The sequence below is a fragment of the Chenopodium quinoa genome, unplaced genomic scaffold (genome assembly GCF_001683475.1).
Source record: "Chenopodium quinoa cultivar QQ74 unplaced genomic scaffold, ASM168347v1, whole genome shotgun sequence".
NCBI lineage: Eukaryota > Viridiplantae > Streptophyta > Magnoliopsida > Caryophyllales > Amaranthaceae > Chenopodium > Chenopodium quinoa.
The window spans coordinates 1,945,792-1,961,846 of NW_018742720.1; the positions used below are offsets into that span (position 1 = coordinate 1,945,792).

Consider the following 16,055-nt stretch of genomic DNA (forward strand, 5'->3'; position numbering starts at 1 on the left):
ACAAGCCCTTAATTTTACGATTTAAGTTTAATTTATTTGTGTATTGTTGTTACAATAATTCTCGAATTTTTCTTGGTTTATATAACTAATTAAAACCGACCCTTTATTCTTCGATTAATGATTTGAAATTGTTGATGCTATTCTCGATATTTTCTTAAGACATGATGAAAATTGGACCAAAAAATAAAAGGAGAAATTATGTGTAGTTGGAATCTCTTTTTGATTTTTTTTAAAGGGTGGACGATGATTTCCGTGAGTCTATTCTAATTCTATATGTATGTGATGATTCTTGCTTGTTTGATTTTGATGGTTGTGATATTTTTGGTTATTTGTTAATTTAATGTTATCACCTGATATTAGTGATTTGTTAGCTACTACGTACGAATTTTGTAAAGTTGGCCAATGATTATGGCAAAAAGTAAGGGTACACGGGTGATCAATGATCAAAAGCAATGGGAAAGTTACCAATTTAGTGTTTTGGTGCTTTGGAAAGAAATGAGTTATGCCATTCTAACGCAAAGGCACTATACTATTTTGGTGAGCCGTGAGGTCCGCTTGACCGTGCCAACTCTAAATTTCATGTTTGGATTTTGGTTCACCTCGTTATTATGAAAATAATTCACATACAATGATACAAATTTGAACCAATTATCTTTTATATAAAAGAAAAAAAAATTTAAGGATATAATTGTCCAAACACTAATCATACACAGATATTTCAAACTTTTTAAAAGGCGGAAATTAATTTTTATGCTTCAATCAGTCAATTTACATATCGAGTGCATTATATTGAAAGTTTGTAACCAATAATAAGTAAGAAGGAATAATATAGCTTTGAGACAAAGTTGGAAAACTTTTTATTTGGCTTGTTGGACAAAAAAAAAGTTGATCTTTTTTAGATAAAGTTTGAACGACTTTTGAAACATTGGGGTATGGCCAACTCACAAAAACTATCACTAAACTGAGCATATAACATAAGACTAGAGGTGGTATGCACTATGCACGACAACAAATATCAATCGTCCAACTTCAACATCTGCCACTTGTTAATTGTCCATTGTCTTAACGAACAACTATCTGAATTTGACCTCACTCGGTTATATGGGTGTTCAACAGCCAATTATTTAATAGAACATAAAAGAGCAGAATGAGTGATCTTGTGATGATAAAACGGTTTTATTTTAAAATTTACTTCATATTTATTGGTAAGATAACATGTAAATTAGTAATTTGACTATGGGCATGTATGTAGTCACCTAGGCAATAAAGATGATGCAAGGGGAGGCTAAAAAACCCTACATTTTCAAGTAGCTTTGGTTTTGTGAAAACAAAGATTTCAACCATGTTAGTAGATGCAAGATGCTCCACAAATAACCCTACATTTAAGTATGTACCAAATATTTACATCACATACGTTCCGTTCAAAAAAAAATTACATCACATAACAGAAACTCAAATGTCCTAAATCCATATTCAACTATTATCTTAATTTTAGGATATAGATCATTACTAACTTAAACAAATGTTAAGAAAACATCTCATCTTTTTACATTTTGAAAAGTAATTATATTGTCTTAGCTAAGGGTGTCCATAATTCGGATAAAATCCGAAATCCAATCCAATCCAAACCGAATTATCAATTCGGATCGGATCCGAACTTTAAATCGGATCGGATCGAATTGAGATTTTTTGGAAATTTGGATTTTCAGATTGGATTGGATTGACCCTAATTGGATCCAATCCAAACCGAAAACCGAATTGTAAAATTAAGCTTGTATAAATATGGATTTCTATATATTTTGAAGTTTAGCTCAAATACTTACTAATACATAAAATAAATTAGAGAGACTTTGTATTAATTAATTAATGACTTGACGTTGAACTATTTATTTTAATCATGATTTTGAAGACTTTTATTTATAGTAAAGGTTTATTTTTATAATTGTATTAGGCACTAAAAAATAATTTATTATAATTCGGATTTTCGGATCGGATCCAAATAACCGAATTTTAATTCGGATTGGATCAAGAGAGAAATTCGGATCGGATCGGATTGAAAATTGAAAACCGAATTATGTTTCAGATTGGATCGGATTTGGACTAAATCCAAACGAAAACCGAACGGACACCCCTAGTCTTAGCAAACTAAAGTTGGAAACCTTTAAATGCATGTGACTTTAGTGAGTTTGTAATAGTGGTTTAAGACTAAGTAAAGTTGGGATGCTCTTAAAATCTTAAATATTATTCTCTCTTTGACTAGAAGAAGGAATATGTTGGGGCATTCTAAAAGAAGAAGAAATATGTTGGGCCAGAAATTACCCTAAAGTCACAAAATAATAGATGCAAACCATGAGGCCATAATATTTAATAACAACATGGAACCTATTGACAATGGTTTTTTTTTTTTAATATCTTATTACTCTATAAAAGTATTTTATGTTTTAACTATTTTGTAATACAATAATTGCCCAAACATGAATAACTTAGGGTCTGTTCTCTTCAAATTATTTTCAGTTCAATTCTAATAAGTTCAATTCAATTCGTTCATTTCAGTTCTAAATTTCCTTCTCTCATAAAATATTAAGTTCAATTCAGCTCTAATAAGTTCAATTCAATTCAATTCAGTTCAGTCAATCAGAACAGACCCTTATAGAGGTAAAAGAGAATACACATTCGTGCCTACATTATAAAGACTTATTATGGTAGCCATTACGGAATACTTCATTATTTAAACTTATTTTTACTAAAATAAATACAAGTAAAAAATAAGGTAAACAAATTTAAGCCTATATAAAAATTGATTATTTTCCGTATAATTATAAGACCGTCTCATACAGGATTTTCAATTCATAGTTTTCATCCCTTATTTCCTAGGGCTTTACCTTGTACCATCATATGGACCAAGCCCAACCAATGCAACAACAACAAAACACAAAAAGGGCCGTATTAAACTTAGCCAGAAAAATCCGATAATTTCCAGAAACTCCTGTCAAATTAGGGAAGAACATCGAAAATCCCTCATTTTTAGAGAGAGAAAGAGAGGTAATTAGCTTAGCAAACCTACAAAAATGGCGATTGCTACTGGTTCATCTTCATTGTTGAAGGCTCTTCTCAATCCTAAGAAGAATGTATTGGCTGCTATGCACAAGATTTCCGTCGACCACCGTCTTCGCAAATATGGTTTGATTTTTTTTTTCTCTCTCCTCTTTTTTTTTGGCTGATTTTGACCTAATTTTTGTGATTGATTTTGTGTTTTTTTGATTTGATTGATTTTAGGCTTGAGATTTGATGATTGTTATGATCCAATGGAAGATCATGATATCAAAGAAGCCCTAGATCGGCTTCCTCGTGAGATTGTTGATGCTCGTAATCAGCGTCTTTTGCGTGCTATGGACCTTTCGATGAAGCACGAGTACCTTCCTGAAGATCTTCAGGTTTTTTCTCTTGCTTTTTTGATAAGCTGATTTGTATTTTGTGATTTTTGGCTTCAAATGCGTTTTGATTTAGGGTTATAGCTTTGATTATTGCGGAAACAAGTATATATTGGATTAGTAATTACTTCTATTGACGGTTTTATGGATTAGTGAATTGCATTGTTGGATAATTCTGTAGATTGTGAAGTTGATTTTGCAAATGAAACGATTTTGTTGTTATAGAATGAGAAACATGAATCAATGTTTGCTTGAAATGCTTTGTAGGTTATTATACACTGATGGAAGTATATAGTGATAATTACATTTAAACTTAATTATTGTTATAATTTACTTGCTAGTTGCTACTTGTGTTTCATTTGGAAGACATTTCTGAAAAATAGTGAATAGTTTGTTAATGAAAATGTGGAAATGGATAAAGCAACATTTTTTGGGGGGTTCTAGACCTCACCGATTGATTGATACTGAATAATCATTCTGCTTGTATGTGAGCTGATTATACTTTGTCTGTTAAAGTGTCCAACAAACAACTAAAAAGTTAGAATTTCCAATGGCTTCAATTGGTTGTTGATAGGAACAGGAACTATAGTTTGTATTTTGGACATAAAATTGTAGGTCCCTCTTAGTTCATAATTATTACTGCCTATTGATTCTTAAAGGATATATTCTGGCTGTTGTATCAAGAACTTATTTTGCAAGTTGGAATGCGGTATTTAGGATATGCTAACCATCTAAGACCCCTTGGTGACTGCGTGGGAGGATTAGAAGTTGAGAGCTTTGGTGAAATTGGGAGAGATGGGGATAGAACTCATAAGAGGTTAAAGCTCAAGTATGCTAATAATTTATGTACGCTTGTCGTTGGATTTGGAAATTCTGATATAGTTATGGCCTTGTGGCGTTCTTTATGGAATGAAGGGAGTAGTTGATAATGAACTTGATTGACCAATGAGTCGATAAAAAAAAAAATGTAAGCTGTCATTTTATACCTTCTTTAAACTTAATTTCTTGAGATAAATGAGGAATTGTGTTTCTCCTTAATCAGTAGTATATCTATGTTGGATGAATAAGATTCATGAGTCACGTCTAAGGTGTTGACACCTAGGCTGAATGTTACGTACTGAGATTAAGTTATTCCATTGTTGGTTATTTTGGAGTCTTTCAGCAATTTGGTAAGTAAGACAGTTAGACAACTATTTATAGTTAAATAGATGGTTTCCAAGTTGGAAAATTCCTCACTCGGATCATTTATTGTTTCTGACATGCTCATTTTGGGTTGGTGCTTTTATCATCTCCAAGCCAATGAGAATAATTAGCGCTTCTTTCTGTGTTCTCGCTTACCTAATGATGAGTGGTTTGAGGATTAATTTTGGATAGTGTATATTTGAGTTGGCGATGTCAAATTGGCAGACTGGTTGTGGAAATTTTTTTTTTTATCTGAGATTACCTCTCCACACTTTGTACTTGGGATCTTCCATGCAATTTTCCTTTTACAACAAAGGTTTTGGTGGGTACCTGTAATTTGTAATTTTTGGCGAAGGCTGGCAAGATTCTTAAAGAGATAGGTGACTTTGTTGAAGTGCATTGTATTATTTGTATACAACCTCCTGTGTTATCTATGTTTAGAATACATCCCTATTAGTCTTGTAAATAAGATGGAAAAGAGTGAGGGATTTATCTTGGGAAACAATGTGCTTGATGAGGGGGTTTCATTTGGTGATTATCCTTACACTTGGCATAAGGGCTATATCTCTTATAGTGAAGCTCTCAAACGGTAATTTGTTTTGAAGATTTGCTGATGATGATTGTGCTCTTTGACAAAAAGTCATTGAGGCCGAACTTGATATCATAGGAGGTGGAATTGAAGGAGGACACTCACACTCTCATGGTGGTGTTGTCTGGAGCATTTAAAATATTTGGGGAAGTTGGATTGTTATAGTGGTTTATTGGTGTGCTTTTGGCATAGTGCTTGTGGTGAATGACACTTAATTTTCCTTTCCCTAACCTTCTGAAGGGTGTCATCGCTTAAATCAAGTTTCAATGGGTGAGGGTTGTTTCGTGTTGTGGCACCCAAATAGATCTCCTCAATTTCTGAAAATGTAAATTTTGCCTATATGTTGGTCTATGTCGAAGAAATTGTATCGGAATTTTTTTTCTATAGAGAATAGGATAGGAAGAGGAAATTTAAGATAAAAAAAGATGCTGCATACATGTAAGCTGATATCTTTAGCTATATGGTGGTGTATTTGGAAGAAAATGATCAGTGGGTTTTTGAGAGAATAGGTGTGAGTTCATTACATGAGAATCTTTCAAGTTAAGGTGAAGTGGTTCAATATTAATATAATATGTCACTCAATGATTCAATGGTAGAATTTGTGTTATTATGTAGATTGATGCTTGAATATTTGTGTATAGGTTTGGTCTGTGAGGTTATTTAAAGTGATTCTTTCATCCTATTCCTCCATCAATTTGACATTCCTTGGTGTCTTGAATATATATATTTTTTAAAATACTTTTTTCTTCAGTCTATAGTCCTAGAGATTATTAGTCAAATACTTGTCTTCTTTAATAGATTTGTGTGATGTGCTTCATTTTAGTATCTTCACAACATTGCATTATGAATATTATGAGTAGAAACATAGCTGGTATTGTGAAGGTAACCATCAGGATGTAAGATCATTCTACAAGTTAGTCTTTGGAGATAATTGCCCTTTAATTTTGATTGCTGTTTAAATAGAGTTAGGTTCATTTCCATAATGTAGTTTTTTTTGCTCTCATTTAAAACTTGCAAAAACTTAACATATATAGATGCATTTATATTAGCAGGTTGTCATACATGTTCCAAACATTGTCATATAACTCTTTAACTAGAGCCTAGAGGACCTCCATAATGGAAAAAATTACAGTGGGGGTGGGGGTGTTGGACATTATGGTTTTGGCCATGAGAAGAAAAACCATAGGAGATAGAGTTGTGATGAATGTTTAATTTGAAAGATAAACTGCTCCTCTTAAGACTTTGAATTGCTGTGGAAGGCATCTGATAATTATTTATTTGGAGGGGAGGGGTAAATTGTAGCTTCTTAGAATATTAGTTCGGTGCTTTATCACTGCTTCTTGTGACTTGGACCTAGGAAGTCCATGCAATATTTCTTGTTCGTTCCAAATTCTATCAAGGCAATATCTTTCAGGTATTAGGACTCTACTCAGGATTATATGTGAATGAGTGAAGACGGAATATTTATGCTGGTTTATGAGCAACCTAAAGTTAATTTTTGGTTATCATAATGTTCTTTTTCACGGAGTATCTGTTATAAACTGACATAACTTGACAGATTTTGTGAGGTGATATAATGTGGTACAATGGTGATCATGATTGTTAAACCGGAAATGTGTATAAGTAATCAATAAACACAAGCAATTGAGAGGCTTGAACTTTCCCGGCAAAATAAAACTTATAGAGAACTCTCATCAACTTTCATCTAGTGATCTCTCTCTTAATCTTCTGTTATTTATAGTGCAAACTCACTGCTCGTTTTCTCTCCAATCCAATCCTAACAAACTCAATATGCACTACCTTTAAAACCCCTCCCCTTTGATCGGTTCATTGCAGTGTTTGAGTTTTTAGCTGGGCCTTGTGATAGAACTTTGCTAATGTTTGCAACATTTAAACTTATTGATGTTTTTGGAAATTTTTAATCTTCTTATAATCCTGAATTTGGTGTTCGGAATTGCTAGCTGGGCATAGTAATAATTTTCTGTATAAGTGTGCATCTCTTTCTTTGTGTCAGATTCCTGAGTAAAATATATTTTTGGGCTTCATTTGATCTTATAACATTTGTGTGCTTTGCAGGCAATGCAAACACCCTTCAGGAGCTACCTTCAAGATATGTTGGCTCTTGTAAGTATTTTTTATTTTTTATTTTTAATTTTCACATTATTGCCATGTTATTTGGGTTAAATAGATTATTAGATGTTTGCTTTCCCTTTGTTATGATGTATTGTTATGTATTAAACCTGCCAGTGGGGATCCCAATCTCTCAAGTACATGATGATGTTGAGTGAACATAGGTTGACGAAGGTTGTTTTACCTAATGTTGATGACAAGTCTCACAAATAAATGTTAAAATGTGATTGGGATTCTTGCCACCACTTGAATTTGTTTTATGGCAAGAAGGTTTTACAGGGATGTGCATGTGTGATAAGTTTGAGTAATACATGCAATTTAGAGCCGAAATGATGGAGGTATATTAGTACTTAGCAAGTTTGTAGGTTGAATGGACTTAAGTCAGGTGCTCTGATAGCCAAATGGCATTAGATGTGTTCGATGCTTGTGATTGGGAACTGGTACAATATATACAAATACTTGGATTGCATCTACCTTTCCTTTTCTTCATCTTCATCTCTAGTTAAATGCTTTCTAAATGTTTCTGTATCTTCAATTGTGGTAATTGCTCATCCGTTGGCTGTTAAATGTTGATGCAAGAATGAAATTATCCATTTATTTTCATTAGATCAAAATTTTCATTTTCAAACTTACTACTCTAGTTAAACTTTGGCAATCCACGGGGTGCGACAATAAGGAGACTAGAACATTGTCTTTTCCTTTGCTGTATACTTTCTGGCATAAGAAGTTGTTTGACAGTGTTGTTGCTGGTGGTTGCAGGTGAAGCGTGAGAGAGAAGAACGTGAAGCTTTGGGAGCTTTGCCTCTGTACCAGCGATCAATTCCGTAAGCATGTCACTGCCTGTTGCAGCTGTGGCTGACTTTTGAACTGTATTTCATATGGTGTTTTTGAGGGTAATATGTTTTTTTCTAAAAAAAAGGGCATTCAGTGTTTCAATGAGAGACTTTTGCCTGTTTCTCTCCTTGTGAACAATTCATCTTGCTTTAAAACTTGCTCATTTAGAAGGCATTATTTCGGATTAAATGAATACTTCAAATGCTAAATAATATACAGAGTACTGAAATCATGCTTCAAAACTTGGGAGTTCAGTCTATGTTGAGTTTATTTTGACATTCTCATTTATGAACCTCATCATCAAAGCTAGTATGCTGCCTTTTATAGTATGATGTGCTGATGTTTTTTTGTTGCTATTTTCCCGCTTCTTATGTGCCCTTCACAATAATAAATATGGAAATACGGGTGACTGTAGTTAAAATTCCAATCTATTCTGAATCGAATATTTGTATCTAGAACTTCAGTTAAAACCTGTTCTAAAGTGGATCTGGAATACATGGTTTACATAAAGTGCTAATAGCAATGTGAAGGGAAGATAATTACCTTAAGGAGCTCATGTGATGAGTTACAACTTACAAGAGAAAAAAAGAGACCTAAACTTGCAACAAAACATTGTGAATTGGGCGAAAGATGCTTAATTCTAACTAGAGTGCATAATTTCTCTTAAAAAAACAAACTGATTGTTGGAAGCAGAATTGGGTGGCGTGCGATCCAAACTTACCATTGCTGATTTGCTGTATTGTGTTGTGATCTCGTTGGTTTAATCTGTTCATACTCTCTTGTCAAAGATCTCTGAAATAATAGTTTTACTCTATAAACATAATCAACACCGATAATATGATAGACTTTGTGTTGATATTGTAAAAACATCATCTATGAGGTTCAACAAAAGAGATGCATTTGTCAATGTAGTGACAAATCTAAAATAACTCAAGGGATAGACTATTCATAATTTGGCAACAAAAAAAATAAACTAAACAATTAAATTTATCAAATAACGTATAAATGTGACCAATCAATTTCAAAAAACTAAACGATTTGGGGAATGGGTTTCGAGTTTTGTTGTCATGTCCCTCGCTGCCTATGTCACTATTTTTAAAAAAAAAAATTATTTTAATTGGTTAGATTTACAACCCTAACTTCATGTTACTCAACAAACTTCATGTGAATATCTTTATTCAACAAATTTCATGTTACTCGCAAAAAAAATTGTAAAATGAAACATACGAGTATAAGAAAGTGAGCCTGTGTGCCCATTTTTCTTACTTTCCATCCTCTTCTCTCAACTTTCTCTCTCTCTCTTCTCAATCTAAATTATTTTACATTTCTGTAATAAATATGCTTTTTTCTTCAATAATTATCTGAAAGCCATTAACAATTTGTTCAAACTTCACTTCCTTTTTCGGCAACATTACAGTATAGTACTCCTTCCGATCCTTTTTGTTCTTTAAACCCAAGTAATAAAATGGGAGAATCAAAAGACACCCACGTAGTAGAAATCCCAGTAAACCAAGATCAAAACCTGAAAACAGCAATCATGATTCAACAATACCCAATGAATGGAAATCTCAAAAAGTCCAGGCCATATACTCCATCTTAAACTCTGGCAAAGAGAATAACACCTCTTCGCCCGTCGAATCAACGTTAACAATCCAATTTAGAAGTTAACATATGAAGCAAGGTGGTTTTCCCGGCATTATTTAAACCTAAGAAGAAGATCTTTGCTTCTTTCGGCCATAATCCAAGTAACGCAAGAACATTGTTTTCCGAGGCTGAAATAAGGAAACCAAGAACAAACCTTGGGATTTCAGAAGTAATTGAAGAAATCAAACAACAATCCAATTAGACCAATTTTTAATACTACCTCCGTTTTTTATTATGTGCAACAAAGGGTATTATTTGTGAGACATAAAATATTTTTTTGTTGCACATAATAGTTAGGGTTAGGTCTACAAACCTTAAGAATTGAGCATGATCAACAACAGCTTCAAGATGGCTAAGATTAAAAAAAATATAAGAGAGAAAGTGAAGGAGAAGTAAGAGATAACCGTAGATAAGCTACAGTAGCACTATTGCTTCTGATTTGGGTAATTTGTTAGAGTGCTTCAATTGGGTTTTGCTGTGAGGGTAATTATTCATCAATTGCATTTGGGTTATTCAATCTGGAATATTGCTCTTTGATAATTACTAAGTATAGTACGCCGACGAAAATCAGATCAAAACACGGACGACGACCCCAACAGCCAATCTAAACAACCGAAACCCAATTTTTCAATTTTCAAGTGATCAAAGAAATAATACCGGATGTGATCTGCATACGATTTCAAGCAGCAAGAAGGCTTGAGATTGAAGTTCCGATAAGTAATACGGAGTACAATGGTGAATAACAGTTAAATTCAATGAAGTTCACTGATTGCGAAGACAATAACGGGTAGGACCACTATGGTTAAAGGGCTTTTGCTCTAACGTTGTTCTGTGGTAGTAACTTTGCAAAATTGTCTGTCATGAGCTATTTACGTAAATAAGCCCGGTTTATCTAGGAGATGAACTGGGGCCTGCTCTTTTTATTAATGGTTGTAGATTAAGGATTGTAGATAAGGTTTGTAGATAAGGGAAAGTAAAGTTATAATGTCCTTATTTTGCTACTGAACTGCTAATATTTCTCCTACTCCTAATTTATCAGTAAATCAATCAGTGAGGTTTGAGTGAAAATGGCAATCGGTGAGATATTTCTCTCAGCGTTTATTCAGGTACTCTTTGAGAAGCTGGCTAACCTGGCTTCTGCTGGGATAAGCCCTTATCTGAAAAAAACGAAGCAAAGACAACACAAAAGCATCGGAAGATGGCAGCAAGATCTGAGATTGATAGAAGCAGTGCTAAGTGATGCTGAGCAACAACAACTCCACAGCAATGCTGTGAAAGTTTGGCTTCAGGATCTCCAAGACTTGGCCTTCGACTTGGAAGACGTCTTAGATGAGTTTGTAACTGAAGCTCGAATTCACGAGTTGGGGAATGATGCTTTACAGGAACATGACTCGAGATTTGGTTGTTCACCCTTCTGTAAGGTACCTTGTACAATCCACATCTTTTTCTATCTCAGTATGATGTACACAATTACTTGTCTAGTTAATATTGGAAAAAAATTCAGAGCTCAAAGTCGCAACTAACAGATCTTGAACAAATATGCAAAATTTAATACTTCCGTGTCTTGTTTTCGTTGGTACTAAATCCTCCTGTATAAATGCAAAACATATTTGATTTACAGAATATATGTAACTAGATTGTTTAGATAATGACCGAGCCATGCTTGGGTTTTAAAACTAATACGAAGTACTCCCTCCGTCCCTAAATTACATTCCTTTTTCTCTCTATTATGTGAGGAATTAATGCTAGAAAGAGGAATGTAATTTAAGGACGGAGGGAGTAGTAATTGATTATTTTAAATACATAAATGTAAATCAATTTATAAATCCATAAATTAATAAATAAATGTAGATTAATTTATATCAAGTGGGTAGAAAAATGTGCATAACAATAAATAGTTAGATAAAAATGCTCTTAGGAAAATTGATAATTATGTAAAGATCTTTAAAAAAGATGATAAAGCAGAGTAATATTCTGCTTAGTATAAAGTAATACGTAGTAGATTAACTACACAATAATCATGTACTTTTTTTTTTTTTTTTTTTGAACAAACACAATAATAATCATATACTCTATTACCTTAATTAACTTTTTGGCGGAACTAATTTCCTATGTCAGGTTCAGGTACCAAGCTTTCTAGCCAGTTCTTCTAAAGCTTCAAAATTAAAGAGTGCAAATTATTCAGATACCATTGAACAGATTAGCAGCCGCTTGCAAGATATTCTGACCCAGTCAGGAAGTTTAGGTCTCTCACCCCAGACACAGTCGAGAGAAGAGCAGCGAGGGCAGATATCAACAGACTCAACATCTTTAGTACGCGAGCCACAAGTGTATGGAAGAGGTGATGAGAAAGATGAGATAATCCGGCGGTTATTAGAGGATGACCCATGTTGGGAGAACTACGTTGTAGTTCCTGTTGTCGGAAAAGGAGGCATTGGAAAGACCACCCTTGCTCAATGTGTTTACAATGATGAGCAGGTTAAGAATCACTTCAATTTTAAAGCATGGGTGTGCGTATCAGATGTGTTTGACGTCAAACAGATAACCACAACAATAATCAATTCAGATAGTTCTACTACACATAATTTCATTGATCTTAACGAGGCACATGTAAAGTTGAAGAATCTGCTAGCAGATAAAAGATTCTTGATTGTTCTTGATGATGTTTGGAGTGATGAATATGATCCTTGGGACAAACTTCAGATCCCATTTCAAACAGCGGCAAAGGGAAGCAGAGTCTTAGTCACAACAAGATTAGAGAGGGTAGCAAAGAACATGCTTAAAAGACCAACTCAAAGCCCAATCATTTACTTAAAGGGTCTGTCAGACGATGATTGTTGGCTTCTGTTTCAGCAGCATGCACTTGTAGATGACAACCTGATTGAGATGCGGGATGAAGTTGTGAAGTTGTTCAAAGGATTGCCTTTGGCTGCTAAAGCTCTAGGAGGTCTTCTAAGAAAAGAAGATAAGAGCAAGTGGTCAAAGATATTACAGAGCAACGTATGGAGTGAGGAAAGTGGTGTTTTGCCATCTCTAAGGTTGAGTTATCATCATCTCCCGCAGCATTTAAAACGTATTTTGCTTATTGCTCGATATTTCCTAAAGATCATACATACATAGAGAAGGATATTGTTTTGATGTGGATGGCTGAAGGTTTTCTGCATGAGGATGCGGAGGAAAGCATGGAGGACAAAGGTCATAGTTATTTCCTTGATTTGGTACAAAGATCATTAATGGAACCAATTCCATATTTTAACGGAGAGTGGTTCATTATGCATGACCTCATCCATGACTTGGCTCAATGGGCTGTAGGTGATGTTGGCTCTACAATGGATATCAAAAATATTTGTTCTAGAACTCGTTATTTTTCCTTCACTAAAGAAGTCATAAAAGACCAACCCTGGACTCAAGAGAAAATTGGTCAATTGCGAACATTTGCTTATTTTGGCAGTCAGGTTCCTACAATACATTTGTCAGATTCCAGCTTCCAAAGATTTCATTACTTACGCTTGCTGTCTATGGCTCACATGGGGATCACAGAGTTGCCAAATTGTATTGGTGATCTGAAGCTCTTACGATTTCTTGACCTCTCATTTAATCCTGAACTGAAGGAGTTACCAGAATCAACCAGCAAACTTTGCAATCTCCAGACACTGCTATTGAGAGGCTGTAAATCTCTCAGGAAGTTAGTCACTAACATGGCACACCTAACTGATCTTCGTCACCTGTACATTGATGAAGGTAGTGCTTTGATGGAAATTCCCCTGGGGATTGGGAGATTAACAAACCTGCGGACGTTGAAAAGATTCTTCTTGACACCAACGTCTGGGTTCAGGATCAGTGAGTTGAAGAACTTGAAAAGTCTCAGTGGCTCACTGGATATCTTTGGCCTCCGAAATGTGGTCAGGAGTAAAGATGCAGAAGAAGCCAAGCTGTATGAAAAATCGAGCCTTGAAGTGTTGAGATTGTTTTGGGGAACTTCTACTTGTGCAGTTGGTCAGAACATTGAAAGAGACGTACTTGACCAATTGCAACCTCAGAAATCCATCAAAGAATTACAGTTGAAAGGGTACAAGGGCTTGGCGTTTCCTACTTGGTTGAGGAATCCCTCTTTCCCTCAGATGGTTGACATACGATTGGAGGACTGTAATATATGTGACTGCTTACCACCACTAGGGAGTCTTCCGTCATTGAAGGAGCTTTTGGTAAAAGGGATGGATGGCGTTAAAACTGTAGGTCCTGAATTTTATGGTATTGGTTGTTCAAATCCATTTCCTGCATTAAAAACTTTACATTTTGTTCATATGGAGTCTTGGGAGGAGTGGTCGCATCCATCAATTGACAATAGCAAGGCATTTCCCCATCTTGCAAACCTTAAAATATTACAGTGTCCATTGTTGCAGGGTAATTTTCCTTCCTGTCTTCCATCTCTAAAAATACTGAATGTTATTCGCTGCCATAAGCTAAGAATCTCACTTCCAAGCTTGCCTTTGCTCCAGAAATTGGAGATAGATGGATGTGAAGAGTTATCTAGTAGTGAAAATGTCGTATGCTGTGCAAACAGGATAGCGCTCACAAGTGTTTCACGATTTACAGGGATTCAGGGCTTTTGGGTACCAGGAATTAACCGTCTTCAGGTTTATAACTCCGGTGACAAATGGTACAGGTTTCAAGATAAACGCTTAAGCTTAATATTGGTGGACTGTCCAACCTTGAGTCACAATGCCTATGGGGATTTAGACAAGCTCACTTATGTCGACTTAAGAGGCTGCAAAGACCTGACTATGTTCTTGGAACATAGTTGTCCATCGAGTATAATAGAGCTTATAATCTACGATGACAACTCTTCGAAGCAGCTATCCATGTTAACCAACCGAATCACTTGTCTTCAAGTGCTTCATATTGAAAGGTGTTCATCTCTGATTACTATTGGCTGTTTGCCCCTAACACTTGTCGAACTAGTGATCAAAGATGTCAATATAGAGCAGCCAGCTGAAGAGTGGGGACTTCACCTCCTTACTTCTCTAAGATATCTTGAACTCGTGGACATGGGAAGCGGCATAGATTCAGTAGAGTCGGTCCCAGGTTCGAATTTTGTTCTCCCCTCTTGCTTGGAGGTCTTAATCATCCGCGGCTTTCCAAATTTGAAATCTTTGTCATGCCATAACCTCCCCAACCTTATTAAGGTTGACATTGAGAAATGTCCTCTGTTTAGCCAAGGAAGCATACAGTTTCCTGATAGATCAGTATATAGTAGCCATGACCCCCATCAACACTTCTACCTCGAGGATGAACTGTATACTGATAGAAAATGGTTTTTCCGGAGTAGAGTTTTAGGGAGTTAAACTTTCAGCTAAGGTTGTAGTTGTGAAAAGACATTTGGTACGAGTATGTTTTATTGGAACAAGGTCATGAAACCTTAAAACGTATCAAGATTTGGCAAATGTATGTTCACTAGCTTCAATAGTGTATGCATTTAACCTGAAATGTTTCTAAGAGAAACTCTATACCTATAATAATTGGAAAATAATATAATAAAATTAGCTTATACTCAGCATTAAGCTGTGTTTATATAGTACTTCCTCTGGTTTTTTTTTAGTTGGCACCGTTTGACTTTTACACTATTCACACAACATGCTTTGACTCGTTCTTATGGTTTATAGATACGATAAAACATATTCATGTGAAATTTTGTTTGAATCGTTTCAATGTATATTTTATTAATATTTACTTTTTATAATTTTACAATGTTGATAATTAGATATATTAATCGTTAAAAACATGCGTTGGCAAACGAGATAAGAGAAAAGTGTCAACTAAAAAAAGGGGGAAGTATAATTTAAGTACTATATTGATACGAACAAACAAAAAATTCTTGTTTATACTAATGATGAAGTATTTTGGTACAAGATGGTACTATCTAAACACAATTTATTGATTTAGTACCAAACTACCAACAAATATTGTGAGTGTGAGGGATATCTCAAGTGGTTAGAACTTCATTCTCACCCCCGCCCTTATGGCTCTCTAAACACCAAAAAAAAAAACCAACCGAGATTGTTATAGTCATTAATTCCTTGGTACTATTTGTCATTGCTCTTAATATTTCTAGACTTTGACTTTTGCACTATTATATACTCCTCTCTAATATTTACTAGTTCTTTTTTATATAAAATTATACAAAGTATATTACTCCCTTCAATCCAAATTAGTCTTATTAAGTTGGTTTAAATTAATTATAGGAC

At 34.6% G+C, this 16,055-nt stretch overlaps 3 protein-coding genes across 3 annotated transcripts; all 3 read left to right on the forward strand.

Moving 5' to 3' along the window:
* Positions 1-2,950: 2,950 nt before the first annotated feature.
* On the forward strand, positions 2,951-8,412 carry LOC110723135 (cytochrome b-c1 complex subunit 7-2-like). Its single transcript, XM_021902448.1, has 4 exons — positions 2,951-3,180; positions 3,277-3,434; positions 7,279-7,326; positions 8,092-8,412. The coding sequence occupies exons 1-4, from the start codon at positions 3,069-3,071 to the stop codon at positions 8,158-8,160; spliced, it is 387 nt and encodes a 128-aa protein (XP_021758140.1). The 5' UTR covers positions 2,951-3,068; the 3' UTR covers positions 8,161-8,412.
* A 174-nt stretch (positions 8,413-8,586) lies between these two features.
* On the forward strand, positions 8,587-12,954 carry LOC110723134 (putative disease resistance RPP13-like protein 1). Its single transcript, XM_021902447.1, has 2 exons — positions 8,587-11,231; positions 11,929-12,954. The coding sequence occupies exons 1-2, from the start codon at positions 10,878-10,880 to the stop codon at positions 12,928-12,930; spliced, it is 1,356 nt and encodes a 451-aa protein (XP_021758139.1). The 5' UTR covers positions 8,587-10,877; the 3' UTR covers positions 12,931-12,954.
* Positions 12,950-15,379, forward strand: LOC110723133 (putative disease resistance RPP13-like protein 1). The gene is made up of 2 exons (XM_021902446.1): positions 12,950-14,214; positions 14,407-15,379. Exons 1-2 carry the CDS (start codon positions 12,954-12,956, stop codon positions 15,153-15,155), a joined length of 2,010 nt encoding a protein of 669 aa, XP_021758138.1. The 5' UTR covers positions 12,950-12,953; the 3' UTR covers positions 15,156-15,379.
* The last annotated feature ends 676 nt before the right edge of the window (positions 15,380-16,055 follow it).

Excerpts from the sequence above, each read along its gene's own strand:
- LOC110723133 (XM_021902446.1), top strand. The coding sequence starts at position 12,954 with ATGGCTGAAGGTTTTCTGCATGAGGATGCGGAGGAAAGCATGGAGGAC. Across the intron at positions 14,215-14,406 it reads ACAGTGTCCATTGTTGCAGG|GGATTCAGGGCTTTTGGGTA; the intron begins GTAATTTTCCTT and ends CACGATTTACAG.
- LOC110723135 (XM_021902448.1), top strand. The coding sequence starts at position 3,069 with ATGGCGATTGCTACTGGTTCATCTTCATTGTTGAAGGCTCTTCTCAAT. Across the intron at positions 3,181-3,276 it reads CCACCGTCTTCGCAAATATG|GCTTGAGATTTGATGATTGT; the intron begins GTTTGATTTTTT and ends GATTGATTTTAG. Across the intron at positions 7,327-8,091 it reads TTCAAGATATGTTGGCTCTT|GTGAAGCGTGAGAGAGAAGA; the intron begins GTAAGTATTTTT and ends TGGTGGTTGCAG.
- LOC110723134 (XM_021902447.1), top strand. The coding sequence starts at position 10,878 with ATGGCAATCGGTGAGATATTTCTCTCAGCGTTTATTCAGGTACTCTTT. Across the intron at positions 11,232-11,928 it reads GTTGTTCACCCTTCTGTAAG|GTTCAGGTACCAAGCTTTCT; the intron begins GTACCTTGTACA and ends TTCCTATGTCAG.